The 24923-nt window shown below is 41.2% G+C and overlaps 1 protein-coding gene across 1 annotated transcript in view; it reads right to left on the bottom strand.

Moving 5' to 3' along the window:
- PDE6C (phosphodiesterase 6C) overlaps positions 1-20048 on the bottom strand; it is a gene marked incomplete at both ends in the record, with an annotated part of 52691 nt that extends 32643 nt beyond the window's left edge. The window contains 9 exons of the mRNA XM_081328594.1: positions 3671-3820; positions 3986-4033; positions 5617-5683; positions 5780-5844; positions 5938-6012; positions 8180-8320; positions 8603-8692; positions 9991-10143; positions 19569-20048. Coding sequence (XP_081184720.1) covers positions 3671-3820; positions 3986-4033; positions 5617-5683; positions 5780-5844; positions 5938-6012; positions 8180-8320; positions 8603-8692; positions 9991-10143; positions 19569-20048 — 1269 coding nt within the window. The remainder of the gene's footprint in view (positions 1-3670; positions 3821-3985; positions 4034-5616; positions 5684-5779; positions 5845-5937; positions 6013-8179; positions 8321-8602; positions 8693-9990; positions 10144-19568) is intronic.
- Between the last annotated feature and the right edge of the window lie 4875 nt (positions 20049-24923).

Here is a 24923-nt window from a genome sequence, read left to right as displayed (position 1 = left end):
CCTTTACACAAGTACCTGTTTGAGGGTGCGGTATGGGGTTAATGGGGCCCTGACTAACAGGATTCACACAAATAAAGGGATAAGGCACGGGTGTATCCTGGCCCCATTATTATTTAATTTATACATCAATGACTTGCCAGGGTTAATGAAAGATACCATGGTACACATGCCGATGATCCTAAATACTTACTGTAACAGCTTGCTTTATGCTGATGATATGATTTTATTATCATACTCACAAGTAGGATTACGTAGGCTATTAAGAAGATTCAGCTCTTATTGCCAGGATAACTTCCTAATCATTAGCAAATCTAAATTGAAAATAATGGTGTTTGGAAGAAACCATCAGAGACATAAGTGGCAATTAGATGGTGAACCAGTTGAGCAGGTTAATACCTTTGTATATTTGAGAGTAACTTTTTCCAAGACTGGATCTTGGGCCTGCCATCATCAACAGAGTACATTTAGAGCAAAAGCCCATTTGAATTTATTGCTCAAACTAAAGAACCATAGTTACCCAGGGTCCCTAGCTCCATTACTCAAGGTTTATAAGGCTAAGGTTACCACAATGCTCTTGTATGGAGCAGAAATTTGGGGTCTTTACTCAACCACAGTCCTAGAACAAACACAGTCCCAGCATTTGAGATGTATTTTGGGTGTAGATCCAAGAACATCTGCTGCAGCAGTTAGAGGTGAATTGGGAATTCATACAATTCAGGCATTATCTAAAATTAGAGCTTATAACTACTGGTGCAAAGTTAATGAAATGGAGACTGATAGACTCCCCAAATTATGCCTACTAGAGCAAATAAAACTACAATCACAAATCTCCTGGATCACCAAACTAACAAATTTTGTAAGAAGCTGTGGCCTTCCTGTCTCTTGCGTAACAGGAAAACAATCTTAAAAAAAGAGTTGCCCAAAGAATTAAGGATATAGAAGCACAAACTGATATAGCTATCCTTAGTAAGGTGGGTAACTTGAAATGGCTGAGTAAATACAAATGTACTTTTCAAGTGGACAGTTATTTGAAGTTACAACTCCCAAAACATCTTAGGGAGATATTTATGAGAGCGAGATTCAAACAGCTTGACACAATGGTCAGATATGGGAGATTTCATGCTATACCGTACAATGACCATCTCTGCATTTGCGGAGCGGCAGAGGTAGAGAACCTGGCTCACATCCTATTTGACTGTTGTCTGTATAAGAGGGTGAGAGACAGGTATCTTGGTCTATATACCAAACGAATGACCCATTGGGATCCCCATATCAAAATAACTTACCTTATGTCCAGTCAGAACTTGAAAATAACATTTAACGTAGCACAGTATTTAAACAAAATGATCTGGTTAAGATCTGCATATGTGGGACTGATTGGGGTAGATTGCAAGGGCGACTCCGAAATATAATGTTATCATATTTTATCTATATCTTAAATTATTGTACATTATTACAATTTCATTTTAGATTGTATTTTATTACTATTTCATCTTAAATTGTAATTTATTTTAATTCCATTTTAAATTGTATTTTATCAAATTCCATTTTAAATTGCATTTTATCAAATTCCATTTTGGATTGCTTTTATCAAGTTTTGGTGACAGTTTGTTGCTGGAACTTTGCACTTTGATATGGCCCAAGGGTTAATCAATAAAGTTGTTGTTGTTAAGTAGGGGATGGGAAAGATATATAGGGAATGCCAAGCCCTCAAAGTCATTTAGAGCTACAAATGTTAATAATCAGTAATGCCTGGGGGAAAGGGTGGCAAAAGAACCAAGTTGGCAATTATAAATGCCTCACCCCTTTTGTGTATGTCTGATGTTTACACACATACAAAAGAGGTGGCTACTGTCATCTTGACTATTTTGACCCACACAGACATGCATGCCTAGGATCTTAATATGAACAGCAATATGCATTTAGCTAAAAACAAACTAGTACAACCAGTGCAACTCAATGGAAACAGGTGAAACTTGCTACTACTATATGGTTCCCAACAAGCTAGTCCACTGCAGGGGTAGAACGAAGGGTTCTTGGCCATATACTGGACTTCCAATGATCTCTTAATGATGGATCGTGTCAGCTGCCACCTCATGCTTGCGCTTTGCAACCATTCAGTATCAGCTGCCATGAACTTTAGGGGGGGCTGGATGGGAGGAGGGAAATGAAACTTCCATCGTGTTGGAAGTAAAGTCTTCATCGTGGTTCAGTCCAAGCTGGGAATAAACATGGCAACTGCTTTAAGAAGAAGGTTGTAGTTTATTGAAGAGGAGAGCCAGACAGGTTCTGGCAGAAAAGAGAGTGAGCACATGTAGGGAGTGGGTTTTTATACCCTCTGGAGCCTTTTGTTTGGAGTTGTTCCTGTGGCATTAACTTTGACCTGAGTCTGAGTTTACCTTTCTGGTATTCTGATGGTGATGGGTTAATCCTAGTATGTCCCAAAGGTCATATTCTGCTTTCCTGGGTCTGGGGCTGATGACTCTGAGTTTGGGTGGGGCATGTAGAGTTTAGGTGTCTTTGTCTTCTTTAAACTTCTAGCTTCAACTTTCCTGGATTTACATCTGCATTTCTACAGAGCTGGTTTCTGCTTGGGGGAGGGAGACTTGGGACTATTAAGAAAACTGGGCATGCTTTTCTGCCTCTTTAAGATCCTTTGAGGAACTATATTTTTCCGCCCTTTTAATGTGGGGCTGACTTCCCACAATCGTATCTCTCTGAGATGGGCTGCAGGGGCAATTGGCTGGGAATGGAAAGCAGCTGCATACTAAACCTACACCCGAAGTGACTGTTCTAAAAACATCTTGTTTGAATTTGATTGGACATGGGGGCCCAGTGATGGGAGGCAACTAAGGGAGGGAAAAGTTGGACCTGGGGATTTTGGCACACGATTCTCAGTTCTGGCTATGCATTGTTGTAATTCACTTGACTTCTAATAAACTATAAAAGGTAAAGGTAAAGGTTCCCCCGCACATGCGTGCTAGTCGTTTCCGACTCTAGGGGCCGGTGCTCATCTCCGTTTCAAAGCCGAAGAGCCAGCGCTTGTCCGAGGACATCTCCGTGGTCATGTGGCCGGCATGACTAAACGCCAAAGGCGCACGGAACGCTGTTACCTTCCCACCGTAGTGGTCCCTATTTTTCTACTTGCATTTTTACGTGCTTTCAAACTGCTAGGTTGGCAGAAGCTGGGACGAGTAACAGGCGCTCACTCTGCTACACGGCACTCGGGATTCGACCCACCAAACTGCCGACCTTCTGATCGACAAGCTCAGCGTCCTAACCCACTGAGCCACCGTGTCCCTATACCTTTCTCAATAAATGGAGTTAAGGATCATCCCTACTTAGAGGTTCAAGCTGAGAGGCAGATCTGACAGATAATGAGGCTGTGGGTGGTACACTGACTTTCATGCTGCCTTTACCTTTACCAATATATTAACATCTATTGTATTCCACTACCTTTCTTATCATTGTTTATAACAGTGAGTTGTACCTAAGGACATAGTCAAGATATTAACTCCTTGCCACGGCTTGTAAATTTTATTTAAAGGACTGCAGCAGGGATGATCAGATAGAGACATTAACAACAATACATTCTTATTGGTTACTATGAGAATTTTCTTCCTCTGGTGCCTCATTGTAGGCTGATAAAGCCAACCAACTTTGAACTTACTTCAGTTATCTGTTCGTCATATTCATCAAATGGTTTGCCATCTTTCCTGTTGTAAAACGTAGCTATGCCTACAATCTCTTCTTTTTTGTTTACGATAGGTAAAGATAAGACATTTTTCACAGTCCAGCCTGAGTCATCCAAAGGTTCTTTCTAAATAAAAGGAAAAGGAAAATTAAAGTATTTATGGAGACCAGCATGGTTACGCACGGCGCATGTACATAGGATACAGGCAGAGGGTCCAACTAAATAAAATAAGAATTCATGTTTTTATTTATTTGTTTGCTAGGCTTGCGGAGCCAGTAAAAATAGTATTACCTGAAAAGCGAAGTATTCGTCCGCTGGTGCATTCATCATATTACAAATCTAGGGGAGAAAATAAACAATAAAGATTTGTTCCTACATTTAAATATTGGCATTCATTACCACTAAACATGCTCAGGATGGTTGGTCCTGTTGCTACCTTTCAAAAAGGCATTGTACGGGTAGTCCTCAACTTACAACAGTGCGTTTAGTGACTATTTGACGTTACATCAGCATTGAAAAAGTGCCTTATGACCATTTTGCATACTTAAGTCCATTGCAGCATCCCCATGGTCACGTGATCAAAATTCAAACACAGTTGTTAAGTGAATCACTGCAGTTGTTAAGTTAGTAACACAGTTGTTAGGGGAATCTGGCTCCCCCATTGACTTGGCTTGTCAGAAGGTCGCAAAAGGTGATCACATGACCCCAGGACACTGCAACTGTCATAAATATGAGTCAGTTGCGAAGTGTTTGAATTTTGATTACGTGACCATAGGTATGCTACAAAGTAGTACAATTTACAATTGGTTGCTTATCAACCATTCAAAGTTCAGTGGACACCCCCCAAAAAGGTACTTATGATCCAATTTCAAAGTTCCACACTCCATGCCTTGATATGGTTTTCCTTCTGAGGGGATCTTTTCTAATGGTTGCTCCTCTCGCAGTCACACGATCGCATTTGGGGTGCTTAGCAACTGGCCTGCATTTACAGACATTTGCAGTATCCCACGGACATGTGAATATGATTTATGATGGGGGTTTTTTGCCGGAAACCGGTCTTTACTTCCGGTTTCCGGCAAAAAAAAATGGCCATTGCAGACAATAGATTCGCTTACTGATTCCAGTATTTGATTAACTACTTACAATTAACTAAAGGGTTGAAAATCGGGTGCAGTCACATAGTGACCCACTCAACGAACAACATGACTTACAACTATAACTCCAGGTTCAATTTCAGTTGTAAGTCAAGGACTACCTGAAACGGCTGAAGGTAATTGCTAACCACTCACAAAACATATTATCTAGAACAGGAGTTCCTAAACCTTTTGCCATCCACCTCCCTTTAGTGGAATCTCAATACACAAACCTTCTTCTAAAAATCTAAGCTCCAAAATCAATACAGATGAAGAATGAAGCTATACAATGAAATTTTGGGAAAGGGGGAATTATTGTAACAGTGTACTGCTACAGACGTCCCTGGACTCAAGGCAGGTAAACTTCATAGTCTGGGAAACCCCGATCTAGAAGCTAGAGCAGGAAGGCTATAGTAAGATAGTAGGACTTTGCAAGCCAACAGCTTTAACCATAATCCACAGTTTTTCATGAATAGAGCTGAAAGAAGCCCTGGTCTAGAATCTTGAGCTGCTGTCATTCAGTGTGACGAACATTAAGTTAGATAGATTAAACGGTATGTTTTTGTGCCACACAGCATAATTAATTTGATCAACATCGAACAGCCTAAGTATGTGGAAGTAAAAGAGAGTCGCAAGTAATTGCATCACAATGTTGTTTCTTCCCATGTACTAAATTGTGAAATAGAAATGACTAGTTCAAATGTGAACATGTAGAATTACACACACAAACACACATATCCAGCACATAGCCCCAGAAAGAATTGTAGGGAAGTAACATCTGGAACTTACAAATCCATTTACAGCCACATACGTTGGTAAGCCACTCACAAGACACCAGTGATCTGCAGGAGGTGACCTTAAGTCAGAGAAGGAGACAAAAATCATCATTTCATAGTATACCATGAACTCCTACAGCTATTTACTATTTGAGCACCGAATAATAAGCACTTACGGAATTACTTGAATTTGTTCTTCTCCATGTAGAATATAATCGATTAGCTTATAAAAGTTAATTTCCTAAATACAAAGGGGAAAAAGCAACACAAGAATCTTAAACATACCAACATTTCATAATATTGTAATTTGGACAGATGAAGTATATCTACTCACCCGACCATCAGGGGTCTTTGGTCCTTTGTAAGGCTCTACCTCTCCCAATTTAACTGGCCATTCATCATAAAATTCCTGGAAATAATTGCATATTTATTGAAGGGGTTCCTGAAGGAAAGAACCTTCTGAAAACTTGGTGTCCTCCATATATAGTATTTTGGACTTCAATTCTCATCCTCGGCCATTAGAAAAGAGAAAAATCTGTTTCTGATAGGTTGCCTAATTCCTACAAAACTCAACCAGATATACTGTAAGATCAGTACACCGCAGCATCCAAAGGGAAGGACAAGACAGATGGGATGGGTAGCAAGAATAACCTTGGGAGGCAGGGGGAAGGCCACAGTCAGGATATTGGTCAGATGAGAGAAGCCTCAACCTGTAGAAGGAATGGAGATGCAGAAAGCATCTCAAAAGAGACGTTCTCTATTTAGAAAGAAAAGTAGAGAGTAAAGACTGGGGAGAAGGGAAATGCTTTCAGACATGCAAGATTCTGTGGCTGTAACCTTACAATAAAAATAGTCTTAGTACTCATGGATTTGGCTTCATGTCTGGACGATTGTCGAATGGCTGAAAATAGCATCCGTAGCTGTGAAATGGAAATCCCGTCTCTTGTGCATTGCATACCCAATGCATATAAAAAAGAGGGCAGGGCTTCCCTCATTCTGTAGTCTATTTTTGAGCCCCTTATCAGAACATTGGGACCAGGCAGGACAACTCTTAATATGGATAAAGCAGCGGGGTCCTTGGTACTCTCTGAGTTTGGTGGTTTCCTTGAAGACGTTTCATTACCAGACTAGCAACATTAGCACTACCGATATTACTCTGGGCTGATGTTGTTACCTAGTCTGGTAATCAAACGTCTGCAAGCAAGCCACCAAGCTCAGAGATTTTCTGATCTTTCTTTAAGACATTTTGCTTCTCATCCAATTAGCTTCTTCAGTTCAGAACGGAAGAAGCTGTTTGGATGAGAAACGAAATGTCTGAAAGAAAAATCAGGAAGTCCAATTGCCTTTATTTAAAAAAAAAAGCACCTTTGGGACAACCATGACCTGGATCAGGGGTAGGCAACCTTGGCTCTTTTATGACAGGGCTTTTCAACCTTTTCACCCATTGTACCACTTTTAGGATATGACAACATCCGAGTACCACCAGTCGCCTAGCAAGGTGTCAAAAACTTGATGACCAAAAAAAAAAAAAAGGAAAAAAGTGATGAAGTACAGCTAGTCCTCGACTTACAACAGTTTGCTTAGTGACTGTTTGAAGTTACAATAGCACTGGAAAAAGTGCCTCCCCAAGCCACAGCCGAGCAAGACACCTGCCTGCCTGCCCGGCAGCGCTCTTCCTCCTGTCCGAGGTTTTCATTGTTGTGAGCATTTCTGTTGAGGATTGGCAGCAGGGGTGGGGGTGGGGTGTTTGGTTTTTATTCTCGCCATTTGCTGGGTGGTTGCAGCAGGTTTTGGTCACTTCACATCACCCTGGGACACTGTGACTGTCATAAATATGAATCAGTTGCCAAGCATCTGAATGTAAATCACAAGACCCTGGAGATGCTGCAACATTCCAGCTGATTGGCACTTCTTCTGGGCTCATAAGCGCCAGGATCAGCGCCAAGCTCCAGCTGGAGCCTGGTACTGATCCTGGCACCTCCACAGAGCCCTGACAGCCCTGCAGCTCCAGCCATCTCTCGCTCAGGCTTGTGCGGTGCTGCCACCAGTTCAGCTCATTCCCCTCCCCCGCTACCACTTTTCTAGGATGGTCGGGTACCACCTGCCAGGTGCCAATGTACCACAGGTGGTACCCGTACCACTGGTTGAAAAGCGCTGTTTTATGACTCGTGGACTTCAACTCCTGTGTTGGCTCAGGAATTCTAGGAATTGAATTCTACGAGTCATAAAAGAGCCAAGGTTGCCTCCTCTTGACCTGGATGATTTAGAACCTTTACAAACACATTCACAAATTAAAGAGCACCAAGGAACCCACAGTTTAATCCTGACATACAAATATGGTTAAAACAATAGGGTGGACAAGAGTTGCCTCAAACAATAGGTTTTTGAAAGAGAAATAATATATCCATTGTAAACATGCTTTATCTGAAGAAATACAGTAACCTATGTTGATTGTAATAGAATTCATTTTCAAAGATCACGCTTTTCATTTTTTTTGTTTATGACTCAGTTATGATTTCTAGATCAGCGCTTTTCAACCAGTGGTACCTTCTGCTTGTAAATAAAATTATACTGACCTTTTCTTTGGTCATGTCCAGCAGACCAATGGAATATCTTTCGCAATTTAGATGTTGTCGAACAGTGTACATGGCTTTGTGAAACTGTCGCTCAATATCTGTAAGTTCTTCAAATACTTTGTTGGCAGACCATAAAAGTATCTATTGAAGAGAAGTCAGGGTGGGTTGGGGGACAATATTTTAATATGTGGCTAATGAGAGATAGAAAAAAAACATGATAACCTCTGTTCAAACTTTCAGGATATTTGTTATATTGTCTGGTAAACTCTATGATGTAATAGGCTATTTGGAACTAACATAGTTACCAAATATAGGCAATGGCAGCTTAACATAATCTCTTGGTAAGAGAAAAAATAAAACCAAACTATCCATACAAAATAATTACATTTAATTGTCTACTACAGTAGATAAAAATAATTTTACCTGACTCTTTCTAAGTTCAACGTTATACAGGTATGTAATATGGTTTTGTTTCACAACAAGTGAAAGGAAGTGAATGTATTTATTAAAGACCTGCAAAAAAATAGAAATAAATATACAACAAATTCTTGGACACCGTACAGCATCTCTCAACCTTGATGTCTTCAAAATATGTGAACTTCAATTCCCAGAATTTCCCAGCCAACCTAGCTAGGAGTTTAAGTCCACACATTTTAAAGTTGTCAAAGCTGAGACCGAATTTAAGCAATTACAATTCCATGAGAATGAGATGGGTGGCAAATAAATGTAATAGATAGATGATAGACAGCTAGATAATGAGATAATATGGAAGTTAACCTTATGGTTGCCTGACTCTTCCTGGAAGAGTTTGGCCTTCAGATAGAAGGCAATCAGGGTCTTGGTGTAGAAAGACTGGCAGAACCAGAGGGAGGGTGAAAAGAGGGATCAGCCTAGAATCACTACACAGCCACAAAGAAATTAAACCCAACCCCCCTTGAATGTCACTGATCCTTCTCTAACTCAAACCAAGTACAGATCATTAGTTAAAAAGATTCCTGTCTATAGAAATCAGTATAAATCAGTTAAATTGAACCTTCATGTGTGGATTTAATCTTTTCAACTGCCACTTGGGCCAGACGGAGGAGTCATCACTCAAATTAGGATTTTTAATTTTTTTTTTCAATTTTTCGGGAGTCAAGCTCTAAGATGCAAGTTACACCTTGAGGAAATGCTGCTTGACATGTCAAGTTTTAGCATCAGGAAAAAAAAAACGGAGTGAAAAAATTGCTCCTGCTAACTCTAGTGCTATCATATATCCTGCTCTTGAAATAATCATAGCAGAAGTAAATAATACTAAAATAATGGTAAGTTAATAAATACAATAACCAACAACAAATAAAGTACATACTTTAACTTGGAAAGGAACATTTCTGTCTTGAAAAGTATTGAATGTTTGGCTGGTTTACGTGATAAATCATCACTTGCCACCAGAATTGTAGGGAGCAGTGGCGTCCATAGTGAAATCAAGATGGCAGCCACGATTGCTGGATTAAAGCCCTTTCCTTGTTTAGGCACAACAACATATTTAAAAAGGCAGGGCTTGAATCACACAGCTGAAGCCTTCTTCTTAACGTCTGGATCTGTTCCCCCTTGCAGACGCCTCTGAGAGGCAGATGGCAAATACTGTACTGTAAACACATTTAGCTGAAATACACCTCTTTATGCTTCAAGTTTCTCTCCTGATGTGCATAAGAAATCCATTGGGGCCCATGTTAGGCTTCAACAACACTAAAATATAAGATGATCTCAAGCTGCTCACCGAAAGGTTAAGCAAAGAAACGTGTTTTCTTGAAAAAGCAATCCATACTTACATCTTCATCCTCCTTAGAGAACTCAGAGGCATTTTGTTTGTTAAGTGCCATGAAAACTGCAAGAACTTCCTTGCATTGCAAAATGGGAACACTGAGCATATTGTGGGTTGTATAACCAGTTTGCTTATCCACAAAGTCGGAGAAGTGATTATTCTGAAACAAACACGAAGTTAGTTTAATTTTCAAGTGTGACTCAGGATAATCCAGATGACATGTTTCATCTGCAAAGAACGGAATCGTTGCTACTCGTCTCGAACACCCCTGAGAGATAAGTCACACTTGGCCCTTAACATGGAGACGTGTGTTGAGGGAATGGCACAGTTAAATACAGTAATGGCACCTGCAAGAGGTATATATGGAGGCCAGTGATGAAACACACGTTGTATTATTACAACAGAAGCGCTGTCATCTACATATTTGCATGTGGTATCGTGACCCAAGGATGAAAGGGATGATCTATTATGACAGCATATTTTTGTCATTTTTGCCTTATATCCTTATCAGTTCCACTCCAATTATTCTCCAAATGTCTTCCAGATAACTTCACTTTGGATTTGAAAGCAAATAAATAAAAAAAATCTAATTACCCAGGGATGCTCACCTAGTGCATTCTAACAATGTGCCTTCTCCTAAAATCACACAGCAGGTGTGTAAGGCAATTGCTACATGATCCCTCTAGAACTGCAAAATATGTTTTTTTAACTCTTTTACAGAGTCATGTGAACGAGATTTATACTCCCTATGATTAGTAGATATCCTGCACGTATATTTGCCTTCATTCCTGAGCAGATATCCTGGTCACCCAGATTCAGCCTATGCCCAAATGCAGCTCATACGGTAGATGAGGTACCCCTTTTTACAGCGCATGTAACTAGGTTTTGTGTAGAAGAGAGAAGATCCATCAAACCCTGGTGGGCCAATATCCCACAGTACATTCTTTATAACCATAAGTCATTTAAATTGTATATATTATTACTTTGTTAATATTAATAGTTTAAGACACTTTTACTTTGTTGTAATTTTAGAAGTTTTAGAAATAATTGAGCCACCTCAATATCCCACCGGCTCCCTGACACTCACCAGCCCCCCATCCTGATAACAAAGCCAGATCTTTGAGGGATTTCTGGGAAATAAGGAGGAATGAAGCTGACTTCACTTCAGGGTTGAGAATGTACCACAAGACAAGTACAACAGAGAAGGCCCGCCTCCCTGGGCCTGCCAAAAGACAGACCTTGCAGCATACCTCTTTTGTTGGATCTGATGGGACAAGCGGATGTAATTGGGGAGATGTGGTCCCTTAGATAACCTGGCCCCATGCCATGAAGGGATTTAAAGATCAAAACCAGCACTTTGAATTGGACTCAGAAGCAGACTGACAACCAATGCAGTTTGTGGAGCAGAGATATAGTGTACTGTTTTAGCATACATAACTGCCCATGCCACTATATTTTGCACCAGCTGAAGCTTCCAGATAATCTTCAAGGGCCGCCCTATGTAAAGCACATTACAGTAATCCAATCAGGAGGTGACTAGGGCATTAGTAACTGTGAGCAGAGATCCCCGATCCAGAAATGGGTGTAATTGGTATGCAACACAAAGCTGTGCAAAGGCCTTTCTAGCCACAACTGCCACCTGCTCCTTAAGCAGGAGTCATGAATCTAGGAGGACCCAGATTGCACTCTGGGTCTGCAATACCTCATCCCATGGTGACAGCTTCACCCAACAGCTTCACAAAAATGTTGAATAAGAGCATGTAGAGCAGCAAACCCATCCCACATAGTAGAGTCTTGAGCGGGATCTCTCTTCCTTGAACATCCTCAACTGGATCTCACAACAACACAGTGCCACCCAACCCCCAATCCCCTGAGCTGATCCAAAAGTATGCTATGGTCAGTGGTATCAAAAGCTGCAGGGAAGTCAAATAGGGCAAGGATGTATGTATGATCCCCATCCTGCTTTCCCAAAGAGCATCTAAAACTGCAACCAATGCCATTTCCATTTCATTCCATTCCATCCCAACTGAAAGGGATCCAGATAACCCACTTCATCCAAGTTCTCTGAAATTTCCCCTCAACTACCTCCTCAGTCACCAGAAAGTAGAGATTAAATAATGGATGAAAATTGCCCAGTATACTGGAACCCAGTGTTGACTTCCAGAGGAGGGGGCAAAGCAAGGCCTTTTTAAGAGGTAAAGCAACAACCCTCATTCAAGTCAGAGTTCACAACTAGTGAGGCCACTCACATGACAAACCCCAGGCCACTTTCACAAGCCAGTAGAAGCATCCATCTAAAGAGCAGGTACATGTGCTCACAGTTCTAAGGACCCTGTCCATTTTCCCAGACCCAAGGGCTTCAAAACAATCACAAATAACAGGGCAAACTCATCCTCCCTGGGCCTCTTCTCTGGAACTACAACAAGGCTGGAGTCCAACAAATTTAAGCTACTTTGTCCAAAACTGTAGATGCTGAACCAATTCTTCCATACATTTCTGCAAGAAGTTCTCTGAGCCCTTTCTTTCCCAAGATGTTCACCCTAAACAAGGCCAGAGGATAGTAGTCCATGGAAGCAAAAAGGATGCAGAGGCATTGATGCTTTGCTACCTCAACATCACAAGGTAGGCCTTAATAGCAATCTAACCCATATTCGGTCGAGTTCACCCTTTGTTGAGCACCATTGTTACTCTAGATGTCTCTTCTCATCTTTTCATCTCCCTCAACTCATCCATGAACCTTAGCAAGTGACGGGATCCGCAAGAGGGGACAAATTGCATGGGTGCAATCCAATCAAAGGCCTCATCAGCTTTCTTATTCCAAGTGGCAACCAAGGCCTCATATGCAGTAACCAGCAGGAACCATCCCCAGCTCCCTCTGAAACCCATCTGGGCGATCAGTCACTGGAACAGACCAATCTAGCGGGTCCAGCCTCCCTGCAATGGACAGTGACTCTAAAGCAGACATGTCAAACTTGCGACATCATATGATGTCGCGCGACGTAACGTGACATCGCATGACCTACTGGAACTTTCCCCCCATTGCTGGCAATGGGGTGGGCACGGTTTCCTCGTGACGCGTCTGGCCCATGGGCCAGCAGTTTGACACTCCTGCTTTAGAGAATCCAATGCTAATCAGGATGTGATTTGACCATGAGAAGGGAGACATCAAGAACACCCCCATTTCAGATCATATAACCACTGCTCCAACAGGAATATCTGTCAGATCATCAGATTGTGGATGATCTGGAATACCCCATGGCATCATGATAGCCATGAATTCCCAAACTATCTCAGATCCCATTCCCAGAGAAGACAGATAGGGAATTCCATCACCAACCCAGAAATGGAATCAAGTTACTCAGGCAGGGAGGTTGCCATGCAGCAGAAAGGCTGGAACAACAGCAACAATCCCAAATGATCCCTAAAGCTCAGCTTAATGAACAGGGTCTCATATCCAGTCATGGACCTGACTCAAATTATTCAAGACCCGACCCATAATGGAGGGCACACACTCGACCTGGTTTTTATCTCTGGACAGTGGATTAATGATCTGGGTAGGGGGGATTTAACCATCCAACCCCTGTCATGGTCCGATCATTTTCTTCTCCGGCTAGACTTCCAATACGCCACCCCCTGCCGCTGGGAGGCAGAACCAACCAGGTGGTTCTGCCCTAGGTGCCTGATGGACCCCGAGAGGTTCCAGACGGAGCTTGGGACATTTCCTGCTTCCCTTGCCCACGACTCTGCCGAGGCCCTAGTGGTAGCCTGGGATAGGGCTGCTGCTGGGGCCTTGGATCGAGTTGTGCCTTTGCGGCCTCTGACCCAGCGCAGACTCCGGGTGGCCCCCTGGTTTACCGAGGGACTCCGAGAGATGAAGCGCTGGAAAAGACGCCTAGAGAGCTGTTGGAGGTCCAGCAGATCCGAATCTGATCGAACATGGCTAAGAACTTATCTTAAGTCTTACCTAGTGGTGATGGAAGTGGCAAAGCGTGCTTACTTTTCCGCTCTCATTGCGTCTGCAGATAACCGCCCAGCCACCCTGTTTAGAGTGACCCGCTCACTGCTCAACCAGCGACCGAGGGATGACCCCTTGCAGGGTAGGGCTGAGGAATTTGTACAGTATCTGCAGGACAAAATCGCTCAGATCCAGACTGTTTGGACTCTGACTGGGCGGAATCCGGTGGAGTGGAGAGGGCAGGTCTTGGTTATACCATTTGGGGTGAGTTTGACCCTGTGTCTTTGGATGATGTGGACAGGATCATGCGTAGACTGAGCATTGCAACTTGTTTACTGGACCTATGTCCTTCCTGGCTGGTTTCGGCCGTCGGGGAGGTGACGGTGCTGGCTCCAGGCAGTTGTCAACACTTCATGGTTGGAGGGTGTCTTCCCCTCCACCTTAAAAAAGGCAGTGGTGAGGCCCCTTCTCAAGAAGCCTGCTCTGGACCCGGCCTCCTTGAATAACTATCGTCCTGTCTCCAACCTTCGCTTTGTAGCGAAGGTTGTTGAGAGTGTCGTAGCGCGTCAGCTTCTGCAATTCCTGGATGAAGCGGACTATCTGGACCTGTACCAGCCTGGTTTCAGACCCGGTTACAGCACGGAAATGGCATTGGTCGCACTGGTAGATGATCTCTGGCAGGCCCGGGACAGGGGTTGCTCCTCTGTCCTGGTCCTACTTGACCTCTCAGCGGCTTTTGATACCATCGACCATGGTATCCTGTTGCGATGGCTCGAGGGGTTGGGAGTGGGAGGCACTGTTCTACAGTGGTTCTCCTCCTACCTCTTGGGCCATTCACAGTTCGTAGTGGCAGGGGGGCAGAGATCTACCCCGAGGCCCTTTCTTGTGGGGTACCCCAGGGGTCAGTTCTCTCCCCCCTCCTTTTTAACATCTATATGAAGCCACTGGGTGAGATCATCCGTGGCTTTGGGGTGAGGTATCACCAATATGCCGATGATACCCAGTTGTTTATCTCCACCCCGAGCCAACCCAGTGATGCCCTTGACGTGATGTCCCGGGGCCTGGAGGCGGTGAAGGAACAGGCTCAGGCTGAACCCCTCCAAGACTGAGCGGCTGTGGATACCAGCATCTCGTATTGTCCAACATGTTCCTCCTCTTTTGATGGGGGGAGCTATTGCCCTCCTCAGAAAGGGCCCGCAACTTGGGTGTCCTCCTGGATTCACAGCTTAATTTGGAGGATCATCTAACTGCTGTGACCAGGGGGGGCCTTTGCACAAATTCGCCTGGTGCGCCAGTTGCGCCCCTTTTTGGACCGAGATGCCCTATGCACAGTCACCCATGCCCTTGTCACTTCTCGCCTGGATTACTGCAATGCTCTCTACATGGGGCTGCCCTTGAAGTGTACCCAGAGGCTTCAACTGGTGCAAAATGCGGCCACGCGGGTGCTTATGGGAGTATCTCAATATTCCCATGTTACACCACTCCTGTGCGAGCTGCATTGGCTTCCGGTTGCCCTCCGGGTGCGATTCAAGGTGCTGGTAATTACCTTTAAAGCCCTACATGGCTTAGGCCCGGGGTACTTGCAATACCACCTGCTGCCAATGTCAACCTCCCATCGCCCGGTTCGCTCCCACAGAGTTGGCCTCCTCAGGGTGCCGTCGGCCAGGCAATGCCGGCAGGCGACCCCCAGGGGGAGAGCCTTCTCTGTGGGCGCGCCGACCCTCTGGAATGAACTGCCTCCGGAGCTGCAGACGGCCCCTGACCTTCGATCCTTCCGCCACGACCTGAAGACATAGTTGTTCCAACAAGCGGGCCTGGACTGATCATGGTTTTTTAAATTTGGTTTTTATCGGCTTAAATTGTCCTTTATTTCTGTATCTATTGTTTAATTCTTTTTTAATCTTTGTATTCTATGTTTTTTAATTTTTTATTGCTGTGAGCCACCCTGAGTCCTTAGGGAGAAGGGCGGCATATAAATTTAATAAATAATAATAATAATAAATAATAATAATAATCTGTGGAAAAAGCACCCTGAAAGCCATAAGGGATTCCCACATGACAATTCTGCCACACCCCACCCACTTTGAAGGGGAGTTATTGCTTCCCTGAAAAACAAGAAGTGGAAATAATGCTGTTATTATGAGAACACTCTCTTTCCCGTTTCCAGGAAGATTCGCTTACTTCAGGAGAATAACCAACTTCGTATAGCAAAGCTTTGGGTGAAGCCCAGGAAACCTCACCAAATAGCCATTTTTAAATCCTAAACAAGAAGAAATTATTAAATGATGATTTAGCCTTAGTAAAGTTGTAGTTTACACATTACAGGAGGCTAAACAGCAGTAATACTAAAAGGAGCTTCACTTGTGCAGTTATGGCCACAATCTTGTATTTTTTTGATACACTTCCCACTCCTTCCAAGGGTCGAGGGAGGGAATTTTATTTTGAAATGCAACTAATTAGGCCAGGATGGGCAGTATGAAAAACCATAAAGATGTACCTGCTTAAACGTAAAGGATTATTCTTAGTTTAACATACAGTTTATGAGGTCTGCTTTGGAAAGATCTAAAATTTTCTGGGTTGCTATCATCAATTTGTTATGCAGATTTGTAGAGTCCAATTCCTGTAATTCGTGCAGTAAAACTGGAGTTGCTGCAAATTTAATCTTCCTTTGTTAAGAAAGGGCATTTCTTATGAGATTTCAGTATTGGTTTTGTTAAAAAGGGGTTCTTAAGTATAATGCTTCCTGTTCTCCTCCTGAGAGGATTACCATACCTGGTCTGTAAAAACCCATATGGCCATTAAGAGATATAGAAAACTGATCTGAGTAAAGTTTTGGAGGCTACGCATGGTCTCCCACACTAGGAAATTATCAAATCAATATGCAATGTCAGGTTTTTTACATACTGTAAAAGCAGAGAGTAGGAGATACAGTTCAGCTATTTCTGGATTTCCAAGTTGAGCACATGGGAAGAAACCAAACAAACACACAGGAGGAGCTCCCACATCCACAGCTTAGCTGATTTTGGAGACGAATGGCTTTATCTCTGGAGGGCTTCCTAAAATGGTTTTGTGTTAGCTCTAAAAGTTTAATATTACTGTTCGTTCGGCTAATTTCACATCATATAAACTATGGTTCATGATCTCCTGCTCAAATAAGATGCTGCATTCTAATCATCCGGAAACAGCATACTTTTTTCACAACACACACACACACACACACACACACACACACAGAGAGAGAGAGAGAGAGAGAGAGAGAGAGAGAGAGAGAGTGGGGGAGATAGAGACAGAGCAGTGATGATAGGAAGAAGGAGTATGAGAAGCTGGAGGAGTACCATGGCCTGAAAGAAGAGGCAGTAAAGAGAATGTGGAAAGTAAAAAATCAAAGTGGTCCCTGTGGTGATAGGAGCACTTGGGGCTAAGCTGAGATTGTATCTCCAACAGATCCCAGAAACAGTATCAGAACAATGGGTCTGGAAGACTGCAGTGCTAGAAATAGCTAACATACTGCACAGAACTCTCAAACTCCCGGGCCTCTGGTAGGGGATTTGAGATTGAGGAAGATACATGCCACCTACAGAGATTATGCAATCAGAGGTTATCTTGTTTCCCTCCAATGATTAATCGGAAGACACAGAGAATATCATCCAATCAATGTTTTGCTCCAAATTGCCACTGGTTTTAGAGTATGTCCACTCACCCTACTCCCAAAAAAAGTATGTCCACTCACCCTGCTCCCAGAAAAAGTGGGGATGGAGTTAAATTTCTGGTGTCCCTGCTGTGTTTTTAATAGTTCATAATGTAATCATCGGTGATACAAGAAATGTATGAAAATGCTCTGTGCTTAACCAAAAGCATGTCTTTCTTCGAAACATATGCATATGAATTACATAGAGATTCTTTTTTTTAGAAAAAAATGCTAAAAGTGATTTCAGCCAAGCGGTTCTTAATAAAATTTATTTCCAGTGATGATGCTAATTAAGAAGCTATATTTTCAGAATTCCCTTATGTAAATGTGATGATGATGGCAGAGGGAATTTTGACTGAAGAATGAAATATTTAAGATAGGACATTATTGGTATGAATAGCGGTGGTTTCAAAATTATAATAGTGAAACAGTTCAGAAGTGCAGGATTATGTCAACAGGAAGGGATCATATCAAAAGGAAGAGATTAGTAAATGGATGCCAATATTACGTTCAAATTTTAAATTTAAAAATTTAGTCTAAAAATTATATTCAAAATCTGCATTGGGGATTGGATATGCAGACAGAGGTGGTACTATAATGTTCATAGGTTACATTAGTTACTAAGACCTCTTTCTTACTCTTGGTAGAATCAAACAATCCAACTCTTTACATTTAGTTCAAAAGATACACACTTTCTGTAGGAGAATCTGTAAAATACAATAAAAATTCATAGGGACATGTTCCTGAAGTGATGTCCTTTAAATTGGAGGATAGAGAAGCAGACTAGAGAAATCCCAGTGTATCAATAAAAATTACATGAAACTGTTTTTTTTAAAAGAAAAAAAAGGCAAACTAATAGGCTGCATCAAATAGATAGATTAATTTTGTTCAGGATTAGTTTTAGATATGCCTGACCAAATGGATCAGACTGATTGCCAGTTCGCCCACAGAAAGGAAAGGAAAGGAATAGATGTCAGGATTTAAAATTCTACAATAAATTTCTTCCAGACCCACAAAGCAGACTTAGTATGAAAATCAAAACTGCTGTATTCATTTTGGCTGCAATTCAGGATGATACCCAGGAAGCAGATTATATTGTAGATCCTTGTTTAACGCTACACTTCTTATTTATTTCAGTGGGTTTCCCCAAGAGAAAATTCTTAATGGATTATGCTCCTGGTTCAGAAATAATGGGAGAGGAGAACATACCAGACAGACTGGAATTAGATTATTTGAGCCGCAGGCCTCTTGTGAGTCAATCAATCTTTATCATAGTCAAAGACTAGAATTGGCCCATTGTGGTTTGTTTTAGTCAAATATCTCTCTCCAGCACAAAAATCAACCTAGATGCTGCAAGAGAAATATCAAGCAATATTTGATGCCTTGCCTGTTGCTATCAACAAGGGAGCTTGGTAGATAATCCTTTTAATTCATAAAGTAGATTACAGGAGAATAGACCAAGGAGATCAAAAACAATCTTCTCTCATTCGACTTAGCACAGTACTTCTAATATTCATGATATAGGGAATTCCCTCAAAGTAAAATAGGGCAATCTTCTCAAATTATACAGAAACAGATATCTGTGTATTGTTAAATAAATAAGACTAATTTCAGCCCAGTTTGAAATCTGGAGGGGCATTAGGCAGGAACTTCAACTATCTCAGATATGGATTTGCTTTAGAAATAACAGGTTCTTCCCTTTTCTTTCCATAGTTGAAATAATGCTCTAAAATGATATATTTTAAGATGCTGAAGAATATGAATTGTTAAATAGTTTTCTATTTGAAAAAATAAATAAATGTTGTGCCAGGCATTTCAGGGACTTGGCACATTTAAGGAAGTGTCTATAGTTCTATGCCTCCAATTTTAAAAAGTCTTTACCCAATTCCAGATCATAAAATGACTTTATCCATTCTCCAACTCAGAAAAAGCTCTTACTCACCTTCCTTACATCTGGAACATTAAATGATTTCTTAGTATGAGCAGTCCAACCTACTATCCCGATGTCCAGAGGAAAAACAATTTCTCTATCAGGATTCACCAAATTGTCATCATAACTGGAAGTAGGGGTGACATCAAAGATTCTGGAAGCTAACTCTGGGGCACCATTGCGGGAACGACAAATAAACATGCTACACTTGTCAGCTGCCAGTAACTGTGCCAACCTTTGCAGGACTTTATGTGAGATCTTTTCCATGCAAGCTTCATCATCCTGGATTTCGGAAAGCAATTCAAAAAGTATCTCACATTCTTCTAACTTGGTCATCTCTTTGAAGGAGACCCCTTCCTTCAGATCCTCAGGGTTGACTCTGAAGAGGTTTGTTAATGCTTCTGGGCGAAGCCTTTTATCATAGAACTCCTTGGCAAATTGTGGGTTGTTTTCCAAATATTTTTCAACATCTTCTTTATTTATTTCACCCATCCTGCTTGGCTTCTCTTTGGCAGATTGTTGTTGTTGTTGTTGTTGCTGTTTTACTCTTGCATCACCACTGAAACGCAGCAAAAGTCTGATTTTGCTTCTAATGGGAAAATGGTACGTTGTTCATTATATCTCCAGCAACCACAGACTCTGGATTTGTTCTGTGGGCTTTCCAACCTTCTAAAACCCTTGAAGTATGACAACAGTCCAGTAGCTTATGCCTTCTTAAGTGAAGGATCCAGTGACTGCTAATTAAAGAGTTGTCAGGACACTAAACCCTTCAGCACTCTTAACCTGCCGATTCTAAATCAGACATTTAGCATGATAAACCAATCCAGCAGTTCTTACATAATGCACAGTATAGAAAATACACCTATAAGTGTGTACATGTGTATTTTCACTTGCTTTGGCTTGCTCTTTCTTGTTATTAATTTTCCCATAGAGGATTTGCATAGACAATGTTTCTCTTCCTGGAGGTCTACATCCGCACACAGAGACTCTTTTCTGTATAAATGATTCATAGATCTTGGATACACAAAGCAAGCTAGGATGCTTTTAAAGGATTGATACTGCTTTCTCCATGGAAGGAAGTATGTGGTGCTAAAAAACATAGTATGGAATTAATGTACCAAATAAGAGATCCAGTTTGTGCAATAGTTAAGGCATCAGAGTAGAAGATGGGGGGCGGGCATGAGTTCTAGTTCCACCTTGGGCATGAAACCAGCTAGGTATCCTTGTGCCAGTCACTCTCTCTCAGCCCTGGGCAGGAAACAAACCATTTTTGAAAAGCCTTGGCAAGAAAACTGCAGGAGCTAATCCAGACAGTCACCAGGAGTCAATGCTCATTCAAAGGCATCCAAACATTAAAAAAACAACAGCACCCATCCAGCTATCCAGCTCTGAAAAGAGAGGAATTGCTACCTGCTGATAAGCTGAAATACATAGGATGGGGCAATAAAATATTTTAGGTTACCATACTACATAGTATAATAGTATTTTACTATTACAATTAAGGGAACTTGTAAAAATTGGCTGGCTTTGGCGCTCTCTGAGCTTGGTTGTTTTTTGTTTTGCAAATCTCATTCCCTTCTAGAATTGATGATATTACCTAGGTGGATAATGCAAGAAAACAATCAAGCTCAGAGAGTACCGAGGACCCCACAGTCAACCCTAAGCTATAAATATTCTCTTGTTTTGGTACAATTGACTGTATTTTTTATTTTAGTAAATATGGAAATATGATTTAAAAGTGTATTATGTGACTTTATATTCAATATCATTATAAGATCAAAATAAACTAGATCCATTTAAGTTAGGTGGAAAATTCTGATTGACTGAAAAGATTCAGTTGACCTTTGCTCCCAACTCCTGCTTAAACTTACCTAAATATTTTGCTATTATTGTTACTATTTTCCTTATGGTTGGCCTTATATTATTACTAGAACTAAAGTCAGAAATCAAACTATGATCATTTCAATAAAATGCATCATATATGATGTAGTACAACAAAATTCCCAATGCATTGTATCCTTTACTGTGATATAGTATGTGAGCAAAATGAAATATTAACTTTTATTTTTATTTATTTATTTTATTTTATTAGATTTATATACCGCCCCTCTCCAAGGACTCGGGGCGGTGTACAGGGCAAAAACACTAACGTCACACAAGATATAAAAATTAAAATAAGATTAAATCAATAGCCCTAAGTAATAAATACATTCTAAAATTTAAAATTTTTAAAATTTAACTCTAAAATCCAATCCCTCAGTCCAGGCCGGCCTGTTCAAACAACCAAGTCTTTTACCTATTTTAAAGCCAGGATTTGGGTTATTACATTTTCTTTCAAAATTAATAAAAATCTTCAAACTTTCATCAATAATTTTAGGTCATTTTTCTCCTCTGCCAAATTATTCACTCATAGGTAAACAACAAAAGAGGAGCTAGAAAATATCTAACAGAAGATAGATGACTGTTACAGGTGAATTGGCATGGAATGAAATTTGAAGCTGGGCAAATCCCTCAAAACAGTTGCTTAGGACTATGTGAAATGCTGTTATGAATATTATTAAACAATACTTAAAACACATCTTTTCCTGGGTTGATGTGGCTGCTTTTGGAAGCTGTTCCCTGTTTTCTCAACACAAGTGTGCGTGCCCAGCCATTTTGTTTAATTTCTTTTCCCCTCTGAAAGAATTCCAAGCATAGTGAAGCCCCACAGCTAGTCTGAATGCCCAAGATTGATTTAAGATGCTGAAATGGCTTAACAGTAAAGGGTTACTTCATAGATCCATGCACACACGGTTTGAGAAATTCTTCTACATTCTCTTGTATCTCTCATGATAGATTAACACTAAGGGTTACTGTATATGAGCTGCTTGTTCCAGCACAAGTATGTCCATATGGGCCACTAGGCATCTCTCCAACATTGCCTTCTTTGTGTCTTCAGTCACCTGGAGGCCAACATAATTAATAATAATAATAATAATAATAATAATAATAATAATAATAATAATAACAACAACAACAACAACAACAATAATAAAGAAGAAGAAGAAGAAGAAGAAGAAGAAGAAGAAGAAGAAGAAGAAGAAGAAGAAGAAGAAGAAGAAGAAGAAGAAGAAGAAGAAGAAGTAGTTGGAGGGGACCTTGGAGGTCATCTAGTCCAACCCCCTGCTCAGGCAGGAATCCCCTGCTCAGGTCAATCCCCTGCTCAGGCAGGAAACCCTATACCATTTCAGACAAATGGCTGGCTAGTCTCTTCTTAAAAACTTCCAGTGTTGGAGCATTCACCACTTCTGGAGGCAGGTTGTTCTACTGGTTAGTTGTTCTAACTGTCAGGAAGTTTCTCCTTAGTTCTAGGTTGCTTCTCTCCTTGACTAGTTTCCATCTGTTGCTTCTTGTCCTGCTTTCAGGTGCTTTGGAGAATAGCTTGACTCCCTCTTTTTTGGGGCAGCCCCTGAGATATTGGAAGACTGCTATCATGTCACCCCTCGTCCTTCTCTTCATTAGACTAGACATACTGAATTCCAGCAACCGTTCCTTATATGTTTTAGCCTCCAGTCCCCCAATCATCTTTGTTGCTCTTCTCTGTACCCTTTCTAGAGTCTCGACATCTTTTTAACATCGTGGTGACCAAAACTGGATGCAGTATTCCAGGTGTGGCCTTCCAATAGTCTTTTCCAGGTCTAAGTATGCCAGCCGGTAGAGATTGTACTGTTTGATTCCCCTGTTTCATTTCACTTAATTGAAGATGACTATTTATGAACGTGAAAGGAATGTTCCCATCCTCTCTAGATGTTGCCTTCCAAAGCTATTTTGTCTTGGGCTGCCAGGAACTTTTGGAACTTGGGCTGAAGGAACTTTGACCAGTGAATCTCTCTGTTTTCCTTTGTTTTCACAGTAGAAGACTATGAACCTTAGTGCTTGTAATTCTTTCACGGGGTGGGGGGGGGAGGGAAACAGACTAAGCGAAATACCTGGAAATGCCCTGTTAGGCTCTTTTCTCTTTCCCTTGTTTCTCTTCCATTCCGTGACCTGAGATCAGTTACGAGTTTTGTAGAAAAGAAACCAAAAGACCAAGTGGAAAGAATTGGACTGTTGGAATTGGTGAAACACTAGACTTAAAATAATAATCACAGAATGTGCTTTGTTGTTGTTGTTGTTAACAAGTTCACTGAATTTTCATTTCGCTTAAATTTTGACAAGAAACATCACTGAAGTTTAATAAAATGCCGTTTTAAAAGCAGGCGAAATTGACTAGAGTTCTGTTAATTTCACTTTCTAACACCAGGGAGAGGAAGGAGAATCGAACATGCTTGCTTTTGTTGTGGCTTAGAGACCATGCCACTGACGAACACGTCAAAGGGGAAGTGCCAAGTAGAAGGCAGCGTCAACGGAGGAGGCCTGACGTAAAGGCTTATCAATGAAAGCCACATGTCCTCAAAGACCCATACATGAAGAGGAATGCAATTGGTGGCTGCCTTCCTACAACAGTGGGAGGGGTAAAGACAGAATCCCAGGCTATCCCTGAAAGCCAAAGCACAGGAAAGGGCTGAAATCTGGAAAGAGGTTTCTTAAGCTGACTTCATTTCCAGCCTTATTTACGCAAGGGAGCCAAGCTGCTTAAGGCCACAGTGGAAAAAGCCTTAAGAGGTATGCATGTTTACGGACATCTAAGTCTCTTAGAATGTAATAAGACCAATTTCAAATATTTATTTGTTTTTAAATACATATTTGTCCAGCCTTTTGCCCAAGATAATTAGGGCACTTTTCAATAAAAAACAACAACAACGAACCAAAATAACAAAACAAATCTAGGCAATCTATCTTAAAAAAAATAAAAAAAAATAAATCACCCATTGGCGATGGAAATAAATAAATAACCAGTGAACATCAGCAGTGATGAATTATTTTATTAACATGGTATTATAAGAGGAATGTTCATAACAGTTAATTATCTATTTCCTGGTCTATTTATTCAGATAATTCCAAATAGCACCAAAAACATGTTTGCCAAAATGTTCATCTTCCAAACGAGTGCTGATCCCTTTATCCCTTTATTAAGTTTCCTAATCAAAAAAATTGGTAACAATTCATTCTTAAGGAGAAGAGGGAGATTCATGTGTCTTGATTCTGTTTTCAGGGGAGACATTACGGCACCGCAACACCGCCACCACCACCATCATCATGATTAAATCTGAATTTTAAAGATGTGAAGAACTAGCTAGATTTTGTTATGATTTTCAGGCAATTTTGGCATTCCCAGAGCTTGCTATTTTGATACAGATGTTGCTTTTTGTCTTTGATGTTTGTGGTTACTATAGCAAATGCAACTATTTATGGAATCATTCTTCACGATGCCTCAGCCTTGAGCTT

Source organism: Vipera berus (assembly GCF_964194415.1).
Source record: "Vipera berus genome assembly, chromosome: 5".
NCBI lineage: Eukaryota > Metazoa > Chordata > Lepidosauria > Squamata > Viperidae > Vipera > Vipera berus.
This window is presented reverse-complemented; position numbering and strand designations above follow the sequence as displayed.